At 39.9% G+C, this 18,626-nt stretch overlaps 1 protein-coding gene across 2 annotated transcripts in view; it reads right to left on the minus strand.

Moving 5' to 3' along the window:
* ripor1 (RHO family interacting cell polarization regulator 1) overlaps positions 1–18,626 on the minus strand; it is a 55,390-nt gene that overhangs the window by 35,257 nt on the left and 1,507 nt on the right. The window contains exon 1 of one of the 2 annotated variants that reach the window (XM_029523335.1): positions 4,454–4,694. The exons of the other annotated variant lie outside the window; for it this stretch is intronic. Within the exon in view, the coding sequence (XP_029379195.1) occupies positions 4,454–4,472 (19 nt within the window). The 5' untranslated portion in view covers positions 4,473–4,694. Of the gene's footprint in view, positions 1–4,453; positions 4,695–18,626 lie in introns of those variants that run through there. 2 annotated transcript variants of the gene reach the window in all.

Here is an 18,626-nt window from a genome sequence, read left to right on the forward strand (position 1 = left end):
TTCCTGATAAATCATCATGTGATGTTGTCAAAGCAGGTCACTATTTCTGGATCCTATGTGATAATTCTGAGCTCTGAGTTTCCAGGTGTCAGATGCAGATGCTAATTATCTCATGGAAGTATGAATAACAACAACGTTCACCCCTCTGAATCTGACTGACACAACTTGCATCAGAAACTTCTCTGTTTTACAAACATTCAGAGCAAAGTGCCACTTGCAGCTACATAAGTATTAATGGAGTCCACAGCAGATAAACCTCCATCAAATCAGCACAATTTACAAAAGACTGCATTGACAAGTGCAAATATGTAAGATCAATTAAAAGCCTTTTGAGGATTGATTTGTGATACCTGTGATATCCCCAATCCAAACATTTACTTTGACATGTCCTTCAAAATCACATCAATGTTCAGATGTTCAGTAAATTAACAAAGAGGAAACAAGTACTGCAGAGCAGCTGCAAAGGTATGAAAAAAGTATCATTGTGTTTGGCTTGTCCTGCTGCCTTCTCCTGAGGAGGAGAGGAGGATGTTGGCCAAACTGGCATCCGTCTTCGATATCCCCTCCCACCCCCTTCATGACACTGTGGGAGAGCTAAGCAGCTCCTTCAGCAACCGCAGTGGTCATTCATCCCAACAGCAATCAGACTTTACAACACCTCTCTGTCGCTGCAATAAAATCTGCACTGCGGACTAATTACATTTACATCTCATATTTGGCCCTCCAGGAGAGCTTCTTTTCTCACAGTCACTTTATCTTTAGCACTGCCACTTTACTTCATATTTGGAATATATTTGTTTATATTCTTATATCTTCTTCTTCTATGCCTGTGCTTGCTGCTGTAACAAGAAATTTCCCCTATGTGGGGTATATAAAGTACTCTCATCTGCTCGCATCCGACGTCTCCACAGTGCTCTCTACAGTGTTGGAGAGCAAAGACAACTCCAGTGTGGAGGAGGGATTAGCATGCAGAAAGAAGTATGTAAGCTTTTTCTGATATGGTCAGTTTGTGTGTAGGTCTCAGCATTGTAGGCACATACCACAATTCCAACAGCAATACTATTATCTAATGAGCTGGCATTTCATTTTAACATATTTAAAATATGATATACAATAAACCTTTGCATTGCTCCCAATTCCTCTATTGAAACAAAAACGATAAACTCAACTGTCTCTGTCAGAATCCCACTCAGCACATTTTTCCTGTCTCCTGTGTATTTCTCCAGCCAAACAGGCAACATCCCACTGAGCAAACTATATAAACAAACTATAACTAGTTCATTCAGAAGTCAATCAGTTACACTGTTCCCTACCTGATCTAGACAGTGTTGCAGTCCTACCCAGAGATGACAAGAGCCTGGTCACACCATCTCCTGTGCTATTCATGCTCTGATGGCCCTCTCCCACACACAGAGCGTGATACACACCTATTGTTTGATTCTCTATGGCCTCCTTCTGCCAGACCATTCTGGAAAAATACAGCCTGCATAGAGACCAACACTTCCACACATCCATTTGTAACATGGGATTAGGCTGATAATAATGATATGGAACATTGTGATGTTTACTCAATACTCATGATGTGGCAGGAGCAGACAGGAACAGGAGGAGCAGGAGGAGACGGGGATGGGAGGAGCGGGAGGAGACAGGAACAGGAAGAGCATGAGGAGACAGGACCAGGAGGAGACAGTCAGAGACATGAGGAGACAGGAGCAAGAGGATAGAGGAAGAGAAAAGATAAGCAGGGGACGGGATCAGGAGTAGCTGGAGCAGACAGAACAAGGAGGAGGCAGGAACAGGACAAGAGAGGAGCAGGAGGTGAAAGGAGGAGACAGGAAGAGACAAGAGGAAACAGGAGCTGGGGAAGACAGAAGGAGGAGACTGGAACAAGAGTGGACCGGAGCAAAAGGCGCAGGAGGGGACAGGAGGAGGAGCAGACTGACATACAAACATCCTTTCTTTGCATAATTTGTCCTGGAAATATAGTCATCAGTTAGTCTTGAAAAATGGCAAGAAGAGTTTTTGCATTAAATTTTGCTGTCAAAGTAAGGTTGATCTTTGTATCTTTGTATCTTTGTAAGTATATAAATTTGCTCATATAAATTTATGAGCTGAAGTCCTAGTGGACGTTTGAGATAGATCTCAAGTTCCCGCAAAGCTGATGTGGAAATGAAAAATGGATATAGTCAATTAATTAATTACTTAATAAATAAATGAATACATACATACATAAATATAGAGGCCATGGAAAAGTTGCATAACATTTCTTTGTTTATATTGAGGCTCATTGGTCTACCATACCAATAACTATGGTGGCTGAACTGGATGAATCAGAAAAAATAATGTTTCCTGGTTTCTAACAAGAAGGTTTCATGGCTTCAGGTTCTACGCTGCCTAATACTTTATTCTCTGGGGGCAGAAGCTCTGGAGGGAGTTACATCCTGCAACAAGGGCAGGATCAGGAAAAGACCATCAGAAATTGGCTATACTGAGTCATAGGAATAACCCAAGAGCTTTACTATGCAGCCATTCTTTCTCGTTTCCAGGAATAGGGTAAGCGTGTCTGAAAAATTATTGCCAGGCAGAAAAGGCTGCAGAAACAAATGTAATGCCCACAATGCTGAAGTTACATTGTGGAGCTGAAAGACTCACTGAAATTCACGGCTTCATTTCCAGGCAAACAACAACAACTGCCATCAGTAAAAATAGTCAGGTCAACCTGAGATAATATTTCAAAACCTGAACAACACATTTCCAGATTTTTTTCTTTGTTTGTGGAGAGATAAAATATTAACATCAGTCTAATTTCTGAATGTTAAAAACGAAGTGCAGATTTTACACTACATTATTTATTTACATTATTATATCTCATCTCCGCAAGCACTTAAGGTACTCATTGGAAAACACAACAGAATCTCCAGCCCAACAGCAGTCTATTTTCATTTTAGATGAGTGCTGGTTTTAAATATTTCACCATATCGTAGTAAAATAAGGATATAGTTAGCCTCACTAACTAGTGTTATTAACTAAATCACACAGAAATTGAATATGAAGATACATGTAGGCGGTTAGACTGTATTTCACTTCCTTCAACGATCTCATGCCTGCTATTGTTCCTCTAAAAGCAAAATCATTTTCTATGTTTGAGCATTCTAACACATGTTCATAATGATTCACTGCTCATTAGGCTTCATCAGCTGAACAATATGGCTCCATGTTGTCACTGTGGGTGCCAGCAACACAAACCTACGATCCAGTAAAGAGCGCAAATAGATGTGTCAGAGCATGTAAACATTGAAACATATTTACTCCCTAGAAATGAGAAATCGCAGGGACTTGGATTTACTCTTAAAAGACTTCTGGGATTTTGTGATTTTGACATTGCAAAATCGCAGAAGTCCTGACAGTCGGTTTTAAGGCTCAGTTTCTGAATATAGGCTGTGAACATTTCTATCTGGACCTCTGATACTTTCACTGGATTAATAAAGAACCCAGACCTGATTTAGAATTAAAGGCCACATGGCTCTTAAACGTAACATTAAAAGCCTTTGTTATAAATGTATAAAATATATAAATGAATAGATGAATTATTGGCATTATTGAGTGTGCAAGAATTATTCATATTATCTATTTTTTGGGTGTTGTCCCTGTTAACAGTGTATATTATCATATGGTGAATTATCCATGTCATGTATTCTAATGTCAATGCTGTCTATGTCATGTTTTTTAAATGCTGATGCTGACCTGGTTGTGTTTTTATTAATAAATGATCATGATAATGATTCAAGGTAGAGTAAGCGAAGAAAATCCAAATTTTTAGTCAGATAAAATATGGACTAAAAACAGGAGTGATGAAGATGAAATCTGAAATTAAAAATGATTTTTTATTTTGATGATGATGATGATGATTTCAGATCTGGCTTAAAACAGTGCTGATATCTAATGAATTTCATTGCTGTAACTGTTCCTCCTGCCTCTGCTCCTGAATTCCAATGGCATGGAACCAAATCCAGATGACAATTTCAGCAAAACATTTCAGTATTTTAACACAGAACCCAGTGACCAAAAACTGTTTCAGTGTAGAATATGAAATCTTTCTTGGGTGTTAAAACCAGATCACATATGGTTTGAAGGTGTAACGCGCAGGCCTGGTTATACACATCACAGAATATAGTGGCAGTCCTCTAGGGAGGAACAGCCTTGGGAATGTATTAATTAGTGGGAGGAACATTTGTTTTGACATCACAGACCATTTTTATTAAGTACAGAAAAGACAAGGAAAATATACCTGAGTCATGAATCATCTGCCACATAAAAACCCGAATGTGTTACAGGTTAGTTCCTTTCTCTTTGGCATGCAGCTCATAATAAGTTAGAAACCTGTTAACCAATAACAGGTAGTTCATCCTGACAACCACAGAGTTAATGATTAAAGATTAAAGATCATTTGTACCTCCATATCCACTGTACATGGTGGCAGTGGTGGTTGATGCCAAGATGCCAAGTGATGGGTCCGCGTAGTTCTACAGACAAGGTAAACTTTCTGATCTCTTGCTTTCTATTCTCCGTTACGCTCTTACTCTTGGTGGTGTCTGTTTCTCTGAAGTCATTGGACTGTGAAATAACAAAGTCCGTCTTTTCTTTTAGTTAATTTCTCTTTATCCTAGCCTGTTTCCTCTTTTGTCCTCTCCCATCTCCAGTGTCACAGTTATTACTGGGTTGTTCACTCCTCCTGATCCCCCCTCTCACACGGACAGAAAGAGAGGGGTGGAGAGTGGGAGTGGAGGAGGAGGAAAAAGGAAAAGGCAAGGCGGGCTTCCCTTCTCTTCTCCTGACATCACCAGTTTTCCTGCCCCTCCTTCTTCCTGTTGAACACATTGTTTTTGACCTCAAATGGTACACAATTCTTGACTCTACTTCATATATATATATATATATATATATATATGTGTGTGTGTGTGTGTGTGTGTGTGTGTGTGTGTGTTTAGCTTCACGGCTGGTTTTTAGAATTACTTGAAAGCTAAAATTAGAAAGGGCAAAAGTCATGTATGGAGTAAATGATCACGCAGTGATGCATTGTGATTCAACACACATAAAGCCATAATTCACTCATCTTTTACTCCTTATCTGTTTCAGGTTGCGGGTGATGCTGGTACAAATCCCAGCTGACATGGGACGAGGGTAGAGTACACCCTGGACACATCAGCAGTCCATCACAGGGCCAACATACAGAGACAGACGGAGACGAACAGACCGCTTTCCAAAGGTTCCTACCAGGCAGCTGTTAAATATTCATATTAATGAACTTGTTTCCAACTTCCTATTAGTCAAAAAAAGTGAAAATCAGCGCAGTTAGTGGCAGACAGTGTCATCCTGTGGTCACAAAAGTGCTAAGCAGGGACTGTTTTTTGAGCTCCCTCTATTGTTTCAATCGACCTGTTAAACTCCATCACGATTTAGAATCCAAGAACAAACCAAATTCTTATTTTCCCAACTACCACATTGTTGTGTTTATTACTGTGTCTGGGTTTGATTTTCAATCAATGCCTTTCTACCAGTACCAGAAAAAGAGCACCAAAGTTTATTATCTCTCAAGATGTCCATGTTCTCCTGTGCACATTGACTCTTCATGTAAAAACTTTCAATGCCACCCTGGTCTTCAATGCTCCCTACCTGTGACTGGCTTAAAGTGAGTCTGAGACAGCTGTTTCACTCACTCCTTCATCTGTCATACAAAACAAAAGCAGAAACAATTACACACAAACTGCCAACACTTAACTATCATGTTTCCCCAACTTTAACTTTAAGCTTAACTTATTTTGTTGCCTAAACAGAGACAAAGATGGGACTCCGGATGTGAAGCTGGACCTGGTCTAATAGTCAGTTATTTAAGCCATCATTCATCCTCAGTGCTTGATGGTAGTGCCGTCCGATGACCTCTGCACCTCTGAAAAAACAGCAGTTCATCTTCCTATTAAATCTCTTTGCTGTTGCAGCTCAGGTCAGGTTGTCTTTTGCATATTGTCATGAGAATAAATCAGCAATAACTAAACATAATACCTTTTCTTGATAGAAGTTTCTTCATTACATTTTAGAGTGTGTAGGAGAAAAAGGAATATAGGAAGAGAAAGAGGGGAGGTATTTATGATGAAAAAATCCAGAAATTTCATGGAGGCTGGCACAGTGTGAAACTGAGATAAAACGCAGACATGCTGTCTAAACCACAGGCAACAAATACTCCTACAGTCATGTCAACATATTGAATAAAGTAACCACAACATAGCGTCTGTCCTGTCTGTATACCATACCAGCACATAGACATGACAAATAAATAATAATAATAATAATAATAATAAAGTATTGATAACCATTTTGCAAGACACTCTAGTGCTCCTGGCAACACATAGTACAAGATATGCCAAGCACAAGGGATAAAGCACAACGAAGAGCATGAGAAGCATGAATAAATACTAATAAATCAAATAGAGTATGCACATCCTATTACTGAATGTAAATCAAGGCAAGTTTCTGTTATTTTATAGAAAAACTTTAAATTTAAAGAAAAAAATTTAGTAGTTTAGTATAATGTGTGCACATTACACAGTACTGGAAGTCTGAAGACACAATAGTTGAAAAAAAAAAAGACACAAATGTAAAAATAAAAGTAAAAAAGTGTGCGCAGATTCAGACAATTGAATGTTGAACAATCATTGGATGAATCACGCTGTGGGAGATGATCTTGACCAATGATACTGTTAGCTATAGCTATAACTTCATATAACTAAAGTGTTGACGTTGCTTAAGTGTGAGAATTTCAAAATGAATGTCAAATCAACAGAGCTAATGTTAGCATTTGCCTTTGTACGGGTTAAACAGTCTGTTTGCTAACTGAATGTTATTCCAGTCCAAAGAAGTTCTGGTTCTTACCGCTACTGCTATCAGTTACTGCTGATAAGTACATGAAGCTCCAATTCCATCCTGCAAACATGTAAATAAAAGGCTGTGGCAAGTTGACTTGCTCTTAGCTAGCATGCTAGTGTTAATAAGTTTATTCAGTTAGCATGATAAGTTAATAACCTAATACTATTAATTAAAAAAAACATTAGACGTTACCTGTCACCTACCAACTAAGTTCGTGCTGGTGCTGGTGCTATTTTGTAGCAGCAACAACTAGCAGCACAGTAATTTAAAAAAGAAACACATTGTGTGGTAGTGATCCATATAGTGTAGCTACTGTGTGTGGGCCTTGCCCTAATACATGTGCACGTTGATTTGCATGTTTGTGTGGGCTTGGGTGAGACTGTGAGTGTGTGTTGTAATGTTTTTATGATGTTCCATGTACCAATGTATTTTCTATTGTGAAATACCAGCACCAGCGGTGGAATGTAGCACAAGTACGTGTCTATAGTTACTGTTGCCAGGAGACAGGAAATAAAAAGTAGCGGAGCTACAGAGTTGCAACGAAGGCGCCCGGTTGGTCATTCAGGATAGATTATAAACACATCGTGAGTAGTCTATCACAACGTGTGTGTGTGTGTGCAATGTACAGACAGGCATTTAGTGTTCATTGTGTTCATTAGCCTGGTTGTCTGCTGCTCTGGGCTTTGAGGCTGCGGTACCAACAGCAGCAGCTGAAACAATCTGTTGCTGTGGTTAGAAATACAGTTGTAATACACTTGGTATATAATAGAACAGCTCAAAATATGTATGTTTTAATGTATTGTTAGTATATTAATGTGTCACAAGTAATCCTGGTACTGATTTGAACTTTGCATCCCCCAGCCTCTTCCCGAGCTGTTTTGCATCGCTGGCACAGCCTTCACATACGGCCTGCATGGTTATTGGAAGGTTCCCGGCCTCAACATCCCCACGGTCACACCCTGCAGGAAGGTGTTCTCAGCCAGGGGAAAGCCAAGAAGAGTTCAAGTAACTGCTAGGTGCTACACCGCATGACCCAGGCTTACGATCTTATTTTGTACAGTTGTACAGTTTAAAGCCAACATTTACCAGGGATTTCCCATAAATAGATTGGATAATCACATAAAATAAAAGCCTAAAGCTCTAAAGATATCATTAATAGGTGTTAAAGTAGGATGTTTAAATGCAATTTTATGCAGTTTTTCTGTGCTGTAAATCCAGATGTCTGTACTTGTACCATATAGATTTACCAAAGATTACTGTATGAAAACAAGTCTTTTTTTAAATTAGGTAATTTAATTCAATTATTTATGCAATGTTTTTCATTTTTTTGGCCAGATTTATACATTTGGTTCTGTAGAACAGTGCTTCTCAAATAGTGGGGTGCAAATAAATTATACTATTTATAGTCGCACTGTAAGCGTTTGGCAACTTTTGCTACCGTACTTTTTACTTTTTTACAATTTTTGTTTTTACAGTGTAGGCTGGTTCTGTTTCAAGGTGACAAAATCCACCAGCCCCACAGCACCTGTAAAACTCCATTATTACAGGTTTTAATTAAATCCAGCAGCTAATATTAGTAAGAAAGGTCATGTGAATCCTGTGAGAACAGCAGAAAAGCCTCTCTTTCTGTGAATTGTTTCTCATTAAAAAGGTTAATAATTATTTTCATACAGGGAATGTTAACAGAGCTCTACGTTATCCCACCTTGTGATCTTAGAAGTACACTGGATGTGATGAGGACAGCAGGACTGCAATAGTGAGGTCACGTCATGGTTACCATCTAGTTCAGCTCATTACTGCTGCCACAGTAATTTTAAAAGATTCGTATTTCAGTTTTTCTGGTGAAAGTTAGGGGATGTGACATATGGACGTTTGGTTATCATCCCTGACTGCCTTCATCACAGCAACAGAATCTGATTTCATTTGCAACATTGGTGGGGTATATTAAGGTGGAAAGTATCATGTTCCTATTAATGCTACTGCTAAAATGAGACAGTTTGATCAACAGAAATATTGAAATGATCTGTTAAAAGCCAAAAGTTTCTATATGTGATATGTGATGCCCATGAGGTCTGCCTGCTCTGTTGAGCTGAGAGGCGAGATGTGATTTGGTGTCTGATCAGGGGTCCAGTGCCTTATTCAAATATTTGCCATATTAGCAATATTAGCTGTGATGTCATGAAATTGCCCACTTTGGTAGAACCCATTTTTCACCAGTTCTGTCTGTGTTGGCAGACTTCAGCCATTTGCAGATCCTGTTTTTATTCTACCAGTGATCACACAGGCAGTCATTAGACTACTTTCATGAAGGCGCCACTGCTGTAGCTCAGATATCGGAGATATTACAATTCATGCCAACATTTGGGGATCTTTCCTGCTTTTTATTGTGAGTTATACTCCACTGGTCGTTCCCTGATTTGGTGAATTAAAGATGCTGTGATGGCCACACTCATGGCCACACAGAAGATTTAAAAATGATGAGGATGCTGCTCCCAATGGTGGGAGTCGGCCTGTGAGCAAAAAATGCGCTCCAGGAAGCAAAGCAGAGAAATACAGGAAGTAACCTGCTGGGACACTACCAAGTGCCTTCCATGGTATGGGGGGGAAACAGCATCATGACTTTACAGATTTTGTTTTCTTCAACATGCATTATATTTTTGTTTCTCTCAGTTAGTATTTGAATATATTTTCTTTGTCTCTTTTCGGGTATTTGTAGTTTAGTTAGGTGTGTGTCTTGTGTGATAGTGGCCTGATCAGCCATCAGTTCAGTTTGGTTTGTTCAGGTTATATGTTCAGTTTCAGTGACACATTCTTGGTTCGGTTCTATTCAGTTGACCTCTTTTATGGGCCCAGACCTTCTTGTTCTAATTCTAGTGTTTGTGAAGCTATTTCTTTTGGGTTTTTTGGGGTTAATAAAAACCACCTTTTTTGAAGAAAACACTAGGACTACTCATTCTTGGCTACTCTGTCCCTCACAGGAAAACAAATGTCAAATATCAATATATAATATATAAAATCTGACCACTGTGGCATCTACCAGTGTGTATTTTTCAATTGTAAGCAGCCACACTGGCATAATAAGCCTTTCACAGTGAACTTATAACCATTTGATTAAATAACCCCAAGTAACTGCATTTTTATTTTGTCAACAGAAGTCTGCAGTTAAGGCTTCTGTGCAGTAAAGGCTTTTATTAAGAAGCAGTGGCAGGAAGTGATGAAGTGGCTTCAGCAGGCAAAAACTGTGAAAGGTCAGCTTCTCCTTTGTCTTATTCTCCAGTAACACTGTCCCCATCTTGTTCAGCCAGTCACTTCATGTATCACAATGGGCCAGCTAAGAATGAGGTACAGCAGGAACAAGACCTACACAATCCTAAATGCCACCAAACCATTTTAATCATGATGTAAACTAAGGTGGGTAATGAGCTGAGAGACTGTTCCTGTTTCACTAAGCACCGCATGACTGACTGTAAGTGTGTGTGTGTGGACCCCTGTGAAGTGGGGACTTTCTGGTTAATCTCCAGCTGGCCATTAAGCAGCTTAACTGTCACTGGAGTTCAGCGGGCTAATTACTAGTTTGTAGCCAGTCCAATATGGTTCAGAGTGACACACACACAAACTGAAAATAAAGATTGAATCAGCTGCGTGCCCTTCAGTTGGGGTGGTATGTTACAATGATGGTTTACTTCCTCATCAATAAGATCCAAACTTGACTGTTTAAAAGTTGCAAATTCCTAAATGGAAATAATTACTCTCAACTTTATAAATTAACCATGGTAGAGAAAATGTTATGTTAATGTTAAGGAACCACTGTTGCTATCATCTGTACCTGGACCTTTGAGTCTCTGATGGTACAGGGCCAGGGAGCAGACTGCACTCTGGGAAACTGGGTCACTGGGCTGACAAAAACATTGAATGTTAAGCTGTTGCATGAGCAGGTAGAGAGTCAGACAGGTGACAAATGCTGAACTAATGGCTTGATCAGTGACCACAGCACGCTGATAATGGTACACACACCTCAAATTAACACTGAGGTAACCACTGACATAATGGTCTTCAAAATGTCTCTGGGCACCATCTTACATCCGGTTCCAGGTGGAACGTAAGTTTTTGCTTCTGCTGAAAATTTCCTGTTGATTGAGTTAAACAGCAAATACAGCAGCAGAGAGACATCCACCAACAACAATCTGTTCTTGAGTCCATAGTGGCACAGTTTTATTTTAAGGATTATAATCAAGATGCACAATGTATACCAGTGTTTCTCAACCACTGTGCCATCACTAGATGGCAGCAGGTAGCAAATTGCATTGTACGTTGAGACGAGAGAATTGGTGATGCATGAATGTGACAGGTAGCGGAGACATCATTGTGGCTAGCAAGACTGCAATGACAGTGATGGAGGAGTTTTTGAAAAGGAAAAATGCTAACTCCGAACTGGGCCCTGGACAAAATTCGGACCCAGATGAAGGTGCTAGTATGAGTAGAGTTCAAAAGAAAGCAAAGATGGTGAGCTTGAGGCAATATGGCGAAAGTTACCTTTCATTTGGATTTACTTTCACAGGGGATGCAATGGCACCGACTCTGTTGTGTTTGGTGTGTGGTGAAAAGCTACCCAACAGTGCTATGGTACCAAGCAAGCTTAAACACCATCTCCAAACGAAACACGCCCTTCGCTTCAAACAAGAATGCAGATATATATTGCATAATATTTATGTTCGTAGAAAACGATGAGCTCCCCATATAATGCACTAATTAGGGATTAGGGAGCGGTTTGGACACAGCCCTGGACATCCCAAGATCCAGGCTTTTTGGTTGTTGCCCCTATCTCAGGCTGCCTTACCTATTAAGTAGTGATGGGCGGATCGATCCCATGGTATTTAGAGTAAACACAAGCCGCCCGTTTCGGTACTGAGTTCTCCATTTAAGTGTCGACTACTAATTAATAAATGCAAAATAAAAGTGCATGTGCATATTCCAAATATTTTTTAGGTAACGTACAGTAAAAGTTTGGACACAGCTCATTCAATGCGTTTCCTTTATTTTGATGACTATTTACATTGTAGATTCTCACTGAAGGCATCAAAACTGTGAATGAAAACATGGAATTATGTACTTAAAAACATGTGAAATAACTGAAAACATGTCTTATATTCTAGTTTCTTCAAAGTAGCCACACTTTGCTCTGATTACTGCTTTGCACGCTGTTGGCATTCTCTTGATGAGCTTCAGGTAGAGGTGTCACCTGAAATGGTTTTCCAACAGTCTTGAAGGAGTTAATCCCCAACAGTGTCACCAGCAAAGCCTAACCCTAACCCTAACCCACACCATCACACCTCCTCCTCCATGCTTCATGGTGGGAACCAGGCATGTAGAATCCATCTGTTCACCTTTTCTGCGTCACACAAAGACACGGCGGTTGGAACCAAAGCTCTCAAAATTGGACTCATCAGACCAAAGCACAGATTTCCACTGGTCTAATGTCCATTCCTTGTGTTTCTTGGCCCAAACAAATCTCTTCTGCTTGTTGCCTATCTTAGCAGTGGTTTCCTAGGAGCTATTTGACCATGAAGGCCTGATACGCGCAGCCTCCTCTTAACAGTTTTTCTCGAAATGTGTCTGCTACTAGAACTCTGTGTGGCATTGATCTGGTCTCTAATCTGAGCTGCTGTTAATTTGCGATTTCTGAGGCTGGTGACTCGGATGAACTTATCCTCAGCAGCAGAGGTGACTCTTGGTCTTCCTCTCCTCGGGCGGTCCTCATGTGAGCCAGTTTTGTTGAAGTGCTTGATGGTTTTTGCGACTGCACTTATGGACACATTCAAAATTTCCCAATTTTCCGGACTGACTGACCTTCAGTTCTTAAAGCAATGATGGCCACTCATTTCTCTTTACTTAGCTGAGTGGTTCTTGCCATAATATGAATTCTAACAGTTGTTCAATAGGGCTGTCAGCTGAGTATCAATCTGACGTCTGCATAACTGATGTTCCCAACCCCATTAATAAGGCAAGACATTCCACTAGTTAACCCTGACAAGGCACACCTGTGAAGTGAAAACCATTTCAGGTGACGACCTCATGAAGCTCATTGAGAGAACACCAAGGGTTTGCAGCGCTATCAAAAAAGCAAAGGGTGGGTACTTTGAGGAATCTAATACATAAGACCAATTAAGAGTTAAGAGTTATTTAACACTTTTTTGTTAAGTACATAATCCATATGTGTTCATTCATAGTTTTGATGCCTTCAGTGAGAATCTACAATGTAAATAGTCATGACAATAAAGAAAAGACATTGTCCAAACTTGGAATGTACTGTACTTCAGTGTTTTGCGCCGAAACACCCCCCAGGCGCAGCATACTGAACTGTGTTTCTGAGAGTTTCTGATGGAGCAGAGAAAATGGAGAGATGACCAACAGAAAGAGAAGCTAATTCTTTTTTTTGAGAAACGTTCCTTCTGAACAAAAATTATTCTTAGATCTCTGTCAGGACCAAATTATGTTGGTCACCAAAGGTATGGTTAGTTTGACAAAGTAAAAGTTCAAATGTGTACTTTTTTGTTTTATTTCATTCATATTTTTGTTATTTATTATTTATTGTTTTGATGCTGCTCAGCAAAAGTTCAAAGTTTTGTTTTATTTGATTAATATTTATGTTAATTATTATTATTATTGTTTAACTTTTATGTGTTGAACTGTGCACAATAACATTTTTATATGGCCAGTATTAGACATGATTTGTTTTATTGGTTCTAATGTTATGATTGAGAAAAAATAATTCACCAATAAGAAATTACTGGTAATCAGTGTCGAATATTTTATGCAACAAGTAATCGGTGTTTTAAAAGTGGGGTATCGCCCATCACTACTATTAACACTAAAAATATTTTTTAATAAATCACTTGGATTACTCTATTAGAGAGGCTGCTTTATGGGCATAAAATATTCAAAACAGTGACATACTGTGGCTTTAAATCTGTCTGTTCTAATAACTGACTATACAAATGTTGGCCAATATTAGAATTTGTTCAGGAGTGGTGGCTCTGCTCTCAGTGTTTCTGGCTTCACTGAGCCTCCTCACTGGACATCCACATTCACCTCTTTCTGATCAGCGGCAGAGCTTTAGGTTCAGTGTTTATGACACTCGCAGCAGTACTCTGACAGAACGTGGTCCTGGGTACACTTCAGTGTGAATAGTCCCGCACATTCAGTAACACACTCACTTGTGTTTACTGTGAAGTTCAATATTCACACCACAAGAAGTAACACAGGGAAAAAGGACTGGAACTGTATCATTCCACAGTTCTATAGTCTCTTAGAGAGTACACACCATTTCATTTCTATGTGCACCGGTAATGACAATGCTCAAACATACAACACACGCACACATGCCCTCTTCCTTATGTGCTGCCTTGGCTTTGGTCTTACAGGCAAAAGGCCTTGCGAATAATCCTCTTGTAATCTCTTTTACCTGAATCATTTGCATGTGTTGGCATTACAGAAGTGGAGAAGACACAGACAGAGAGAGAGAGGCAGACAGAAAGACATGACACACAGAAGTCATTCTGATATACATACACCAGGCATATATGGTGTGGGCCCCCTTTTGCTGCCATTACAGCACCGACCTGCTGACGCATGGACTCCACTAGAGCCCTGAAGGTGTGCTGAGGTATCTGGTACCAAGATGTTAGCAGCAGATCCTTTAAGCCCCGTAAATTGGGAGGTAGGGCCTCAGTGGATTGGAGTTGTTTACCTTGCATATCCCACAGATACTCAGTTGGATTGAGATCTGGTTAATTTGGAGCCTAAGTCAACACCTCAAGATCATTGATGTGCCCCTGATACCATTCCTGAACCATGTGTGCTTTGTGGCATGGCACATGCTGCTGAAAGAGGCCACAGCCATTAGGGAATACCATCTCCATCAAAGAGTGTACATGGTCAAGAACAATGCTTAGGTAGGTGGTATGTGCCAAAGTAACATCCACATGGATGGCAGGACCCAATGATTCCCAGCAGAGCATTGCCCAACGCATCACAGTGCTTTGATGGCTTTCCTTCTTCCCATAGTACTGGCCCCATGAGTTCCCCAGGAAAGCGACGCACATGCACCTGGCTATCCACATGATGTGAAAGAAAATGAGGCTACCCTGGTTTATCCAGGTCGGGGGGCTCTCCTGGGCAGCACCTCCTGGGGCCATAGGCTGTGATGCCTCTCGGTGTGCATGGCTCCCTCAGGTGGTCTTTCCTCACCTCTGTCCTCAGGACCCTGCCATGTCGATATACTGACAGCTCGTATCTACTGTGTGTGTGTCTGTGGCCTGTATGCATGTATGTGGGGTTGGTTTTTAATGTTTTTAATATTTGTTGTACTTCTATGTTTTTATTTTTGTGAAGGACTTTGTGTTGCATTTTGATGTGTGAAAAGTGCTGTACAAATAAAGATTGATTGAAACCAGATCATCTTTTATCATTTCTCCAAGGGCCAGTACTGATGTTCATGTGTTTATTGGTGGTGCTTTCAGTGGTGCACAGGGTCTGCCGGTATGCAGCCCCATATGTAAGAAACTTAGATGCGTTGTGTATTCTGGCACCTTTCTGTCAGAGCTAGCGTTAATGTCTCAGCAAATTGAGCAACAGTAGCTCGTCTGTTGGATCAGACCACACGGGTCAGTCTTCTTCTGCTCATTTCAAACTAGCTCAAATCTTTAAGCTTGCCCATTTTTCCTGATTCTAAAACATCAACTTTTGAGGAAATATGTTAACTTGATTCCTGATATATCCCACCCACTAACAGATGCCAGATGAACAGGAGACATGATAACACAAGTTGACCAGAGATTAATCATAATGACATAAAGCTGCTGAGGGGAGCTGCTATGAAAAAAGAAATAAGTGATATTAAATTAAGATAGAAGAGTCTGAGAAAACTCATATGATGCAAATGAAATAAGACTTTTAAAGAAATGACAACATGCTTAGCAGTAGAACAACAACAACAGCAGATCAGGCCCAGAGTAGAGACTAAAGCTCCCTCCAATATGCACTTTTGGAAGAAGAGACAGACCAGAGGTCATGAAAGGGCTAAATAGCTCTTCTGGTTTGACCAATATACGATTACTGCAGAGGCTCTCTTATTAGTGTGAGTCATGAGTGAGTGTATCCAGAGCTCTCCACTGCACGGCCACACACTTGGCTTAGTCCGAGGTCACGGCAGGTAGAACTGGTCTGATAATAACTGTGATCCAGCCTCAGTCTGACTTTTTTAGGTTCCAACCAAGTGCACATGACTGATGACTATCTCCATGTTTTTACCACAAAGCCATAATCAACATCTCAACTCAGTGTCCACCACAGCTACTAAAAACTCTTAACCATTTAATTAACTTCATCCATTCTTCTCTCCATCATGCCAGCTCGACAGCTTCCTGTAGAGAAAATCTGCAGCTGACAGGTTCTCAAAATAGGCCAACAATTCTGCTGCTGTCTGGATACCACTTAACACAACCTGCAGGAAATTTCCCTTTAAAAGTGAATGATTTGACAACCAGCGGCTCTGAATCCCTCCCTGCCTTGAAAAAAGCAGTGATGGCTCTTAAGTAAAATTGGCACCCCTGAAACAGTTCATTAGATTTTAAGTGTTGAAGCAGCGGATTTTTGGTGATCTGATGGGGTGTCTCAGCATTTCAAAGTTCAATATTAAAATTTCACTAAAGACTTCCCGCTTTTGCATTTGTATGTTACTTTTAGTGACAATGTGACAATTTAGCTACCAGTTCATTAGGTCCTCCCTCCCTTACTGATATGAGTGGCATGAATAAATATTGGAAACACTTCTGACATATCTGTTACTGTACAATCGCAGGACAAAAAGTGCAGAGACCGATGTCATCACATACATTTAAAGAGTACATCTGTACACAAACACACCTGGCTATGGTGCCCATTGGCAACATTGATCTGTTGTGTCTAATCTAAAGGTTGGTGCTCGAGTGGTGTTACAAGCATCAATTTCTGATCGTGAATTGTATTATATCTATAACTTTTTGATGCTAACCATGTGCAATACTGTAACCATGACAACAAAGGGTCCAAAGGGTTACAAAGTACTTATTCTAGTTCAAACAAGGACATTTTCCTGAACTAAACCAAACCCTCACTATTCCACTGCCTGGAGTTCATCCAAACAATGAATGTGGAAAATATAAAACCATCCCGAGCATATAAAACTACTTTCATTTCTGAAAGATCTTCAGGGAGAACCATCCCTGCGTCAGAACTGGCTCAATCTGAAGAGCCAATATCATTTACTGTCATCATACATTTAATGGTCCAGAGGGGCATGGGTGTGCATGTGAATGCTCATGTTTAGAGTTTTCATGAGATAATTGGATGTTTGTCCAGTTCTTCAAGGAAGTCTTTCCCACAAGAGGAAGTCATTAACTTCAAAGAAGTCTGGCTAAAACACTGGATGAACTGTCAGTTTGTATTTTGGGCCTTGGAGCAAGTTTACTGTCGACTAACATGTTTGTACTCAAAAAACAAAGTAAACACAAACATTTGAGGGTTACACAAAAAAAGGGCAAACTGCTGGGCAACAGGAAGCGCTAACTGTCATATAAAGGGTCTACGTGAAGGCAAACATGACCATACTGAGTGGGACTGCAAAGTTATACTTAGTCCTGAAATCAGCACTCCAAAAGAAGTCTGTCCCTTCCTTTGCTTTCTGGCCATAAATTAACCACATTAGAAATGTGCGGCTGCCAGCTTCTCAAATGTAGTTTTCAGGTTTTCTGTAATTGTAAATTTAACATTTTTGAGAACAGCAACAATTAATATTAAAAAGGTGAAAGCAGTGTAAAGGTAGACCTCTGTGTGGTCTTGATACTAAATCAGGTCTATGTTCTATAGTAATACAGTGAAAGTATCAAAGATCTTACAGGGAAATGCTCACAGCCTCTATTCATTAACTGAGAATTATACAGGATTCTTGGGTCTGAAAACCTCAAACATATATTCTTATGGATCTGAACACTTCAGAAAAACACCAGCAATGTTAAAACATGGACTTTTATTTTGGACATATTTTGGATGTATTAGGGAAATATGGTTTCTGTTTATACACCTAACAGTCAATAAATGAATAAATTGAAGCAACTAACTGTAAGATGTGAGATATTGATACTGAAATAACGGTTGACTGTAGTATTTCAGTACTCTGTGTTGTAATGACACTTACAGGTAAGGTCTATCTGGAAATTTGCGGTTCCCAAAATGGAGGAAGGCAGACATTTTTAATTTAAATAATTTTAATTAACTTCAATGCTGTCAATTTTGCTGTTGATCAAACCAAATGATAGTTTGGATGGGGCTCTGGAATGCTGGGCAGTTGCTTTTCCCAGCTATTAATCCGGCCCTTATTCACCCGAGTAAATTGGGAAGCACCTTTGAGCTTTGTTTGTGGAGGTGCTAATTCAAATGTGCATGTTTAGAATGGTGACTATCCACATGAACCACATTCACCAATCCACGAAACGGCACTCATCCCTGAACATGTAATGTGCCACCAAGACGTCTTCCTCATTCTTACTTATACCAAATGATGGAACTGGCTTGTCACTGAAGTTCAGACCTGATCATGTCAGCCTTTCTATCTCATAAAGCATTTTCCAGATTTAAAATTTTTTATTGTATCGTAATAAAAAGGCCCA

Source organism: Echeneis naucrates, chromosome 16 (assembly GCF_900963305.1).
Source record: "Echeneis naucrates chromosome 16, fEcheNa1.1, whole genome shotgun sequence".
Taxonomy (NCBI): Eukaryota; Metazoa; Chordata; class Actinopteri; order Carangiformes; family Echeneidae; genus Echeneis; species Echeneis naucrates.